General features: G+C 40.1%; 1 protein-coding gene across 2 annotated transcripts in view; it reads right to left on the bottom strand.

The window, feature by feature from the left end:
• LOC114240072 (uncharacterized) overlaps window positions 1-12,013 on the bottom strand; it is a 118,428-nt gene that overhangs the window by 7,310 nt on the left and 99,105 nt on the right. For both annotated transcript variants that reach the window (XM_028170506.2, XM_089736856.1), the window contains 3 exons: window positions 5,474-5,627; window positions 2,662-5,011; window positions 1,828-2,014 (listed from right to left, as the gene is read on the bottom strand). In XM_028170506.2, coding sequence (XP_028026307.2) covers window positions 1,828-2,014; window positions 2,662-5,011; window positions 5,474-5,627 — 2,691 coding nt within the window. The remainder of the gene's footprint in view (window positions 1-1,827; window positions 2,015-2,661; window positions 5,012-5,473; window positions 5,628-12,013) is intronic.

The following is a 12,013-nucleotide window of genomic DNA, read 5'->3' as shown; positions in this document are numbered from 1 at the left end:
CCGTTCAGGGTAGTTCACTTGAAATATCTTAAAGTTTCAACAGAGTGATAATCCCTCTAGATCAGATCTTGATTTAGCACGGTCGAAGACTGGCGAAAACATAAAAAAAAGGGCACAAACAGAAGCTTGGTTTAGTCGAGGCAAAGCTAAAGTCAACCTCTTTTCCGCTGGGGATTTTGTTTTCGTAAGTTGACCGAAAATGTAAAGGTCCCTTCAACATTACTGCAGTTTTGGAAAACGATAGGTATAAATTGAGACATGTAAATAGTTCTAATAGAGTGTACAAATTTCCCCATGAAAACTTACGTGAAATACCTCGAGGCCCGTCAGGCCTACTAGAAATTTCTGAAAATTAAGTGACGATGACGTGACGGCGTACACAGATGGGTTAATTAATCTTGTTCATGAAACTGATCTTAATGATGACGACTCTATCACTGACAATAGAAGCGACATTTTTGTCCGCAAATAGCGATACAGCAAACATAGTCTGTGGGTAGTGATACAATGTCTGTAAGCTCAGGCACCTCAGGTGCAGGTGTTGGAAATGTAGAAAACGATGGTCGGTCTCGCACTATTTCTGAAGAAATTCCGTATAAATGTTCTGGTTTAAGAAATGCTTTAACAAACGCTACCGTACACGCAGATAAAAAAAAAAAAGAGAGAATTGTATGTGGCTAGAGAGATGTTAATCCGGACAAGCAAAAAAAAAAAAGAGAAAAAAAAAAAAAAAAGTGTGAAGTCATTGAAGGGTCTGTCCGGTCCAATGGCTTGGCTATAGGGATTTTCATCCAGATTAGCCACAACAATTAGCTACAGGGATTGCGATTCGGTCTAGCGTTATCCGGTCCAGTTCGAAAAACTGAAGGGATAACAATTCCGGTCTAAGTTAAAAGGGACATACTTACATACCTGAAGAGTTTTAAATGAACTGGCCCAGGTATGTAAGCAGTCTGAAGGTTATTTATAGCCAGTATAGGATTTTCTGAAGAATTATGCGAACCGAACCGTACTAGATTGTTAATATCATAGACCACGTTTTAAGTTGCATCCGTTAATGTCAGGATGAACGAACACGTTTGTTGTTCACAGACATACCATAAGAATGCGCGCACGAGGACGAGCGCACGTCAGTATGGCCGTGACGGCGTTAACGATATTTATGTTATATAGCACGTGCAATAGGAGTGACTCACACAAGCCAGGTGCGCCGGCCGTGTCGTTCCACTCGTAAACAACAGCTGCAACAGAAGTGACTCATAAGCCAGCTGCGCCGGCTAGTATAAAAAGGCGGAACGTGCCTTGAAATGAACATTCGTTGGACTGCGTTTGCCCGGTGCACTTACTATATCGTTGTTACGTTATGTGATTCAGTAACTGTTGTACGTACTGGTTAAAGTTGGACAAGTGTTAAAGTGAATTGTTAAGATAACATATTGTTGATTAAATCAGGAATCCAAAAGTGACATCGTTTTACTTGGTGTTCAACAAGATAATATCTACCCTCAAGCTTACAACCCTTATACTCATGATACCATGCACCCCACGCTTTTTTTACATTAAAATAATGTTTTTCTTACACTATTTTTAATTCAAATGTATTAAAAAAAAATTTCTATTTTTTAGTTGGATTTTCTATAAAAGCGCATTTTGTTAGTTTTTTTAAACTATTATTTACTATCTTTGATTTTCAAGAGACTTTCTGAATACGACTAAGACATTATTCGTAAAAATTTGAACATTGTCCTAGTAATATTGAGCTTTTATGTAGCGACGTCTATCTAATATAAGATCTAATCCTCTGTTACAGTTACCGTGCGAGTTTACCTTGTTCAGTGCAACAGGCAAGTAACGTGACGACGTTGGGGTGCGTCCCGATCTTTTGCATGATGTAGATTTCATGGAGTAGCTCCTGTTTCTCCTTCTGCGATGCCGTTTCCTTGATCGTTTTCACTGCCACTAGTCTGGTTAGCCCGTCGTGCCCGTTTAAATCATCTGCCTCTGCTTTCCAGACCTGAAATTTTTATTTTACAACTTTAAAGGATGTGTTTATCATTCCAGAAGCGGCAAGTAATAGTTCGTTGATAGATTTTGGGTTCTAATCATTTGGTTTCTGTAGGTAATATTACCGAAACATAACAATTATCATATACCGTGTATGATTATTTCTAGAGCATCAATCAAACTATACCTACTACGATACACTAAAAACAATAGAGCTCTAAGTATCTATGTACAGTACAACAGCTGCCCCAATCTTGGAACCGAAACGCATAAGTGTACGACAGAAACAACCAAGGTGGTGGTACCTAATGTGGAACGGGCTCCAATGACGCCCCACCACCTGTTTTTACGCGAAGGGTAGGGTTTGATTTTTACTACAAAATTTTATTCCTTCACCGTGGAAGTCATTCGTAAACATTTATTAGGTACGTATTCTATTAGAAAAATTTGTACCTGTCTGTGGAATTTGAACACCGGCACAATCGCATCGCTCGATACGAATGCACTGGACGTCTTATTATCTACTATCTAAACCATGAATTCAAAATACGTACTAAATCTCGAATGATGTGGCAGTGGGTTTCATCCATTTGCGACCTGAGCTCGTTTGCTGTCATTCAGTAATGAAAAAATTAAGATGAGAATGTGAGAACTAACCTGCCCGAAATTCCCTTGGCCCAGTAACGTCTGTAGTCTTAACTTATTTCTCGGGAACTCCCATTTTTGATCAGGTTTGGTGGGTGGAGGTAGCGGAGGCCTCGCCACCGGAGTGATAGGAGATTCCTTCTTAACCTCAGCGTCATCGAAATACCCTTCGTACTCCGTGTCTATTTCTTTGGTCTTCTTATTCAATAAATTTCTAAGAACAAATATTATGATAGCTGCAACAGGCAAGAAACCCAATCCTGCCAACACATAAGATGCTGTGTATGTTTTCTCAGCTTCAATAACAACCCCATTCTGAGAACTTGAATTTTCGATGCTATTTGATAGATTGACCACCTTTGATTCAACAAGTGTAGTGTTTTTCGAAACTGATAGGGGTTTTGAACTCGATTCAGAGGACTTCATTGAAGTTACTGTGAAGGGTTTGAATGTTGTTGATTCGATATTTTGTGTGGTTGCCGGTAGTTCTGTCGAATGTGTTATACCTGTATCGTTTGGAGTAATAGTGGTTGGTGCTGAGGAAGTCGTAGAGGTTGTAGTAGTGGTTGTCGGCCTTCTCCTTCTATGGGCACTCCTTGGCCGTATCGTGCTCACTAAAGTTGTATTCTCGTAAGTTTGTTGTAACAAACTCGTCAGTGTTTCAGTTATTCTCGATACTGACTCATCTTTTTCACTATTTGTTGTAGACAGTTCACTAGTAGTTGCCGATTCAGTTGGTTTTGATTTAGAGATTCCACTAGGTGTGCTTGTTCTTAATTTAATTCGAAATCTATGATGTCTTATAGTTGAAGGGGCAACGGTTGTCGTTTCGGTTTCATTACCTGGTATGCTTTTAGGAGAGGTCGCGTTTTGAACAATAGTATCTCCTACGTCAGTCGTGTTGCTAGCAGCATCATCTGTTGCGTCTGATTTATTCTGTCCCTTCATAGAAGAGGTAATAGATACAGAAGTGACCACTGCAGTGTACACTGCGGTTGCGACCTTTTCAGTTGTCGTATTAACAGTGACAGTCGGTTTAACTTCTGTCGTAGGTGAAGCGATCAGTTTAGTTGGTCGTCGTCGCAAATTGAAGTAATTGCGTGTGAAATTTCTCGACGTCGTAGCATTATACCTTGGGGCATAATCTTTTGTCCCATTGTCAAAATTGAATTTGGTCGCAATATCAGTACTTGTACTGTTATTACTAGTATTTCTTAATTTTTCAACAGTGCTTAGTGCAACGTTTTGAACAATACGTTCAGTAACATTCAACTGAGCGAAGTTAGGAGATTTTGTAGTCGATGGTGTAGTAGTAGTAGTAGTAGTAGTAGTTAGTTTTCTATAGGCATTAACTAGCCCGACATGTCTTGCTGGGGCTGGCCCTTTTACTGTATTTCTAACTTTGTTTTTCTCAATAATATTTTTAACAACTGACACATCCATATCTTCATTGATTTCATCTTCATCGGCATTTGAATTTTTATATTTCTCTGTGGCGGAATACCTAGAATTGAACTTTCTTTTCTCTTGGGGTGGAGCCAAATAATTTATTGTTTTTGTGGAGGCGGAAAAAGATGGAGAGTTTGTTAAATTATCACTAATGCCGGTACCGCCCAATTTTTTCCCAAAATATATAAACGGTGCCATATCTTCAACTGGTAATTCTGTTTCTAGAGGTCTAAAATGATTGTAAATTTCATCCGACAAAAACAAAGTTTGATTCTCAGTTTTCCCAAGATCATTTTTAGCCAACGTATAATTTTTTTGTTCTGTACTATTTGCTATAGTATTGATTTCAGTAATTTCATCCTCCTTAGACTCAATAGTGTCATTTTCTTTGGAATCTTCAACAATTATAATGGTAGTTGGCTTAATTATAGCAGAAGTATTTTCTTTGACTATTTCGTTACTGATAGTAGTTTTATTTATATCTGGTCCTTGAGTGACATTATCAGTGTCAGAATAATTTAATAAATACAATCCATGATTGGATTCGTCTACTTGGAATTCTTCTTCTGGATCTAAATCAACATCTTTTTCTTCTTCTATTTTATCTGGTGGAACATACACTATATTACCTTCTGTCGCTTGTTCAGGAATCAGAACGCTTTTAAGTATACTAGTTGGTTCTCGTCTTCTATACCCTGATCTATTCCTATTTTCTGGGCTTAATTTAGGTATAAAAATATGTCTAATTTCATGTGGCTTAATATCTTGTCTTGTTTCCCTGCTTCCATCTGTAGTGATGAGTTTGAGCGTCACAGGAGTGCCAGCCTCTCTGCTTGAATTATCAAAGATTACTTTCCTTACCAAAGAGCTGTTTCCATGTTTTACTTCTAGGTGGGCGAACGTTGTATTTGTTCTGAAAAGTAAAAACATCACAAGTTTTTATCGTCAAACTTAAGCAAACGAAGCTCACCTTTACTGTAAGATACTAATATATTTTTTTGGTTAATCTTTCAAAGTAATTGGAAAAGAGTATAAAAACTAAGAAAATTAAATAATAGGTGTATTAAAACATAACTTCACAAAGCTGCCTTAGTTGAAATCGTCGTGGCCTAAGGGCTACGATGTCTGGTGAGCTTACATACGAGTATATCAAGTTTCGGAATTATACTGGTACCGGAATCCTGCAGGTAAGTATTAATATTTATAAGAAAACATCTACATGCTTTTTGTATCTTTACATATCAAAATGTAAATTCGTGAACATTAAAACATTCTTTACTTTACTCTTACAAATGTATTTTAGCAAGATATTAATACTTTGCTGCCTAAGTTAAATTTTTTTCTCTAGAATTCTATTTTAAAATGGTATACGTACTTATGAGGCTTGTGTGTTATAGCAGCTAAGGTATTAATGTGTGACGTCAGTCTTCCGCTGAGGAGCAACCTTCTTCGAGCAGCAAGCAACGAAAACAATTGCGAATCCCTGGTCGCGTTTGTACTACTAGGCGTTGTGACTCTCTTGTTGTTCGCTGTAATGGAAAATTAATAATTAATTCAGACTACTTCTAATTAAGAGACTTATGATTCTTGATCCCTTAAGATCTCTGAATGCTTGAAAGACTCAAAATGTTCATTATCGAATTTTAAAGAAACGACATGACTGCGAACTATGTATAAGGTATTTAAATTTCCAAAGTATTGAATAAATGATAGAATATATTACATAGGAATAATAATTTAAACCAAGATCAAATACAAAGATGCCTAATCGAAAGAAAAAAAAAGATCATTTGAACTAGGTGACACCATGACTGAATGTATGCTGCTCTTGCTGTATTTCTCCTATACCAGTGGGCTCAAACAGAGCCCATAGTTTGGATAAAGTCGGATATAGAACGGACTTGTCTTTTTTGTTAGGCAGCGGCTCGGCTCTGCCCCTGGCATCGCTGAAGTCCATGGGTGACGGTAACCACTCACCATCAGGTGGGCCGTATGCTCGTCTGCCTACAAGGACAATAAAAAAAAACACCTATCTTTTTTGTTAACATATTAAAAATCCCTTTATAGACTAATTACAATTAGGTATACAGAACAAATAATTAAATAACGTTCGTCGAATACAATAACAAAAACAGTTGAAACAACAAACTGTAATGTATTTGAACTCAATGATTTAATTTAATTAATTTGGAACAATAAGGTACTCTACTACTAAATTTGTACAATCAACAAATAAATAAATAATTTAAACAACTTATGAAACCCTTGTAGAGTAGATGACAGCTATTTAGAATATGGTATCTGAACGTGAAGGACGTTCTAAACGACGTCGGATGTCAAAATGCTTCCTCCGAAAAACAATTAGTACCCATCCTTAAACGACAGATCGCATGGCCGTACCGTCACCGCGACAACAATAATTATAGTAATCTAGGAGCTGTCTGATAGCTGTAACCCTCACCTACAAACTGTCGATGACACCGCTCATTGTGAGATGATTTTCAGTATTTTGATAGAATCTTAATTTTTTGCCGATGTCCAAGTTCCAAGTTTTCAGAAATGTACAGAAACAGAATGATCACAGCTACATCTTGGCAGATAAGCTATTGGTTTTGCACGAGTACTTTCTTATTCTTGGGGACTCGTGTTTTCAAATTCATTAGGGCTATCATTATAAGGGTAACCATCAGCAACACTTCACGTCGTAATATTACTACTACGTGCTCAGTTGAAACCCTTAGGTTGTATAAAATAAAATACCAAAAATTTTCTTAGACTAATTTATTGTTGAGTTATACAGAAAGTTAAAACAATGGTTGGGAATACAAACGAGGACACCGAAGCCCGTGCTCGTAGCACAAGCAGCCTTGACACGCCCGCGCCAGCCACAGAGAGAGCTTAGTGTTGATTGATACGACGCACCAACAATGGGTGTGTGTACATTGTAGTACATTTTTCTGGTGTTGTATTGTAGTGTGCAGAAACGACCTACTTTCGCTGTCTCTTCAGCTGTTCATATCATACTTTGGATAATTTACGATTTTAATGCTGTAGACTCAGATGTACAAACTGCACTCAAACACAATAGGCTCCGCAGCCAAAATTAATTGCGTCGCTTAAGTCACTGCGTAGTTTCAGATTAAAGATTTTAGCCTAGTCAAACCGATATGACAGCAGTTGAAAGAAATGCAACAGTAATACGAATGCAATCGAGTGCGTGATACCACTAAGTTATAAGCTTTTGAAAAGTCAGCGCGGTAGGCAGCGGCTCTGCCCCTGGTATTGCTGAAGTCCATGGGCGACGGTAACCACTCACCATCGGGCGGGCCGTATTCTCGTTTGCTTACAAGGGCAATATAAATAATAATAAATAAAGTCTACAATAATTTGTTACAAGTTAAATTCTAATGTATATAAGTATGTACGTTATATAAATGAGGACGGCTTATCAACTTTATATGGCTACTAACGTTGCAATGAGTGGATGCACTCATTAAGTTGAGAATTTCTCTAGCGTGTTGTGTGCCGTTTGATTTCACCGAGCGTGCAATACTCGCACCCGCTTTTTGTGTCATTAATTATTTACTAATTATGAATTTCAAATGTACATAATTATTAGCTGACGTATTGGAGCACTGGGGGAGTAAGGGGAGATCGGAATGCTACCTTCACCGGCCCTATTGTCAACCCCACCTGCACGCGCCGGATGGGGGCGGTGACCAACAGGTTACCGTGGTGCTCCCTGCTAGAAAACCAACGGGGCAATGGCGACCGAGCAGTGGCGGTATAACCATACACACCCGTCAGGGCAACCTGTACGGAAGAGGCGTCAGAAACCTTGGGGATCAAATACCCCCTAAAGTGCTGGTGCAGAAGGCAACGGGAAACCACTGCACTAATTTCCCACGAGAGTCATGAGCAGGTCTTATAAGAGTAAAAGTGTGCGTTGCGATCCGAGTAGCGACCGGCGCCCTAAGTTGTCCGGGAACCGGGGTGTGAAATTGGTTACCGGCCATGGGGGAGCAGGCGACCAGGCACCTCATGGAAATTATGCCACTGGAAGAAGAACAACAAAACTCCAATTACGTAATGATATCCGCATCGGAACGTGGAATGTGAGAGGCCTCATCGATGAAGGAAAGCTCCACGTACTGGATCACGAACTTGAGCGATGTAATACGGTTATTACGGGACTAAGTGAGACGCATTGGAAAGAGAGTGGGCACAGAAACCTGGAGAACCACACCATCTACTTCTCAGGAAATGAATTATCTAGCTTTGCCGGAGTGGGTATCGTAATACCCAAGCTCTGGACTGAGTCGGTCCTGGGCTATAATCCTGTCAGCGATAGGATCATCACCATGAAACTCAGTGCTTCACCATGTGCACTGAATATCATTCAGGTCTACGCCCCTACTAGCGCCGCTACTGAGGAAAAAATTGAGAACTTCTATAATCAACTCGAGGCTTGTTTATACAACATCCCAAAAAGAGAGATACTGATGATTATCGGCGACTTTAACGCAAAGGTTGGAACCACTGTTTTGGATGTAGGGTTACGAAATATCGTGGGTCACTACGGTCTTGGTTGCAGGAACAGTAGAGGAGAACGGTTGATTCAGTTTGCGGCAGATAATAACTTAACAATAATGAATACAGCCTTCAAACACCACCCCAGAAGACTGTATACTTGGACCTCCCCAAACGGAGAGCACCGCAACCAAATCGACTATATACTGATCAAGACAAGATGGAGAAGCTCAATAACCAACGCTCATACACTACCGGGAGCTGATGTCACGTCGGATCACCAGCTGCTAATATGCAATATGAGGATCAGACTGCGTAGACCTATAATTAGAAAAATTGTCAAACGCTTAGAAGTCATTGATAGAAACTCGTTTGTCCAGTCTCTTCAGGATATGGAACAGTGCTGGTACGAAAACTGCAGCAAGGAAGTGAGCGTCGATCACCTCTGGCAATCTACCGTGCAATTTATAAAAGATGTCGTGCACGAATCACAGCCCAAAAAGAAATCCAAGAAAAGGCAGCATTGGATGTCTACCGAGACCTGGGACTTAATTGAGAAGCGTAGAGAGCTTAAGGCTGGCGGTGCCAGAATGCAGGAGTTGAACGTCATGAGTTCCGCCATACAGGCTGCTTGCCGTCGTGACTGAAACACAGCGCTACAATCAATATGTGAAGAGGTGGAAAGGCATTCTCAAAATTTTGAAACAAAAGATTTACACATGAAAATCAGACTTATAACTCGTCAATTTAAGCCAAAGACTTTGGCTATTGAGAATGCGTCTGGAGATACTGTCACTGAGATCAAAAAGATTGTTAGCGCTTGGAAAGACTATTGCAAGTCTCTGTTTACTGACACCACAACAAAGATCTCAATGACCTACAGTGAACCCTCGGAACTGGAGCCGATGCCTTTAAAGGACGAGGTGCGAGCAGCTATCAACCACCTTCAACGGAATAAGGCTGTAGGTTTTGATGAAATCCCCATCGAGACAATAAAAGCCATGGGGGAAATCGGAGTGGATATACTGCACATCATCTGTTGTCGAATTTGGGTCACTGGAGTTTGGCCGAGCGATTGGTCACATTCGATATTCATTCCACTTCACAAAAAGGGATCAACGAAGAAGTGCAATAACTACAGACTAATTTCTCTCGTATCCCACGCCAGTAAAGTCATGCTGCACATAATTAACACGAGGCTCCAAGGTTACTTGTCCCGAGAGATCGCCCCCGAGCAAGCAGGTTTTGTAAAAGGTCGAGGCACAAGAGAGCAACTACTCGTAATGTGGCAAATTGTAGAAAAGGCCAGAGAATTTAATATTAGCCTATATGTGTGCTTCGTGGATTTCCGAAAGGCTTTTGATACCGTCAAGTGGTGGAAGCTGTGGTTGGTACTGACGGAAATGGGTGTACCGCAACATCTTGTACACACCATCAGACGTCTGTACGAAGATGGCACGGCCGCTGTTCGTGTTGACAGTTTTGACTCCGAACGCTTCAGCACACAGGCAGGCGTTAGGCAGGGCTGCATACTATCTCCTCTTTTATTTAATATATACACAGAGTATATAATGCGGATAGTTCTTGAAGATTGGGATAAAGGAATATCCGTTGGTGGTCGGAAAATATCAAACTTGAGATACGCCGATGATACTACCCTCTTGGCGTCAACCAGAGACGAAATCGAGGTGCTTCTTCGCCGGCTGGAGACTACAGCGTTGGATTTTGGACTTGCGATCAATCGTGATAATACCAAAATGATGATCGTAGATAGTGCTAACATCAACCAACCGGAAGTCCAACATATAGCGGGATGCGAGGTAGTTAATATCTATGTATACCTAGGCTCCACTATCACCAACGCTGGAGGCTGCGAAGATGAGATCCGAAGACGTTGCGCCGTGACAAGATCCTCAGTTGAGAGGCTAACAAAGATTTGGAGAGACCGCAGAATAACCAAAAATACAAAAGTTCGGTTAATGAGATGCCTGGTCTTTCCAATCTTTCTGTATGGGGCTGAGACGTGGACGCTGAGGATGCAAGACCGTCGTAAGATCGACGCACTAGAAATGTGGTGTTGGAGACGTCTCCTCAGAATTCCGTGGACCGCGCACCGTACCAACATTTCGATCCTGAAAGAGCTCAACATCAAGGAGAGACTATCGTCAACAGTCCAATTACGAATCCTCAAGTTCTTCGGGCACATCACTCGTAATGAGGACTCCATTGAGCGGTTGGTGGTGCAAGGGAAAGTCGAGGGCAAAAGATCTCGCGGACGATCTCCAACACGATGGACCGACCTCATAAAATCTTTTACTCACTCCAACATAAATGTTTGCTCTCACTCTGCGAAACATCGTGCCACATGGCGTCGCATCGCGAGAGCATCGGTATCGCAGGATCCGACTGATGCATGACCACGACCACTCTGTCAAGAGTGTACGAATAGGAAGAAGAAGAAGAATGGAGCACTCAGCGTCTCCTTAGGTTAATACTTTTAGGACCATGTATAGGCGCGTGCGATTCCCTTGCGATGTTCTTTGTGTATTATGTGTATATGGTGTAGTATGATGAGAACGAATGCCAGTTAGAGATTGTGCCACTGCATCGAAATAAAGAAGATACTTGATAACAAGGTCTTTAAAGGCTAAACTTTAGTCTAACTATGCACAAAGCTATCTGAGGGTGACTCAGTAAAAGTCAATAAAAAATTGGATAAAATATATTATTTGCGTGTTTTTATTTTGTTACAAAAATACTGAGATTACTAAAGAAATTTGCGTAAATAATGACAGAACATAACATTTCGTAACTCTGCTATAGCATTCGCCTTTTGTATGCGTGAATACACAAATACAAACATAGTGTATGCAAAATTTTCTAATCGGTGAGATGTTATTGCATAAGGAGCTTTATTGTTTATTGTTGCAGTAGTTTCTTTACAATAAAACCACGACGATTTTTGTACAGTAATTGATGGTTATCACCAAGCAGATAGCAATGGAAAAAGAGATCCGGTAATATTATGTTACTATAGAGGTATGAATTCAGCCCCTTATTTACTACCACTTACCTCTTCATAGAATTTTAAAGTACGATCCTCAATGACATACTCTTGCTTATCTCTATATAAATGTGTTTTATACAACAGATCACATCGAATTTTTCACAGCATTTTAGCAATCCTTAAAATTAACATTACTTATTGTTGAAATCAAAGATTTGCTTAAGACCTTGGTAAGTAAACGCATTCTAAATTTAATTTGTAAAAGTACATCACTTAAATAAAAATTAACGTTGGAATAATGGCGTGCGCGGTCGGCGTACCTTGGTCCCAGCTTCGGCATCCAACCGCTAGCTGTATAGACATGTCTATGTAATTGAC

The sequence above is a fragment of the Bombyx mandarina genome, chromosome 22 (assembly GCF_030267445.1).
Source record: "Bombyx mandarina strain Sakado chromosome 22, ASM3026744v2".
Classification (NCBI taxonomy): Eukaryota; Metazoa; Arthropoda; class Insecta; order Lepidoptera; family Bombycidae; genus Bombyx; species Bombyx mandarina.
The sequence above is the reverse complement of the archived record's forward strand: the minus strand, read 5'-3'. Positions and strand labels throughout refer to the sequence as shown.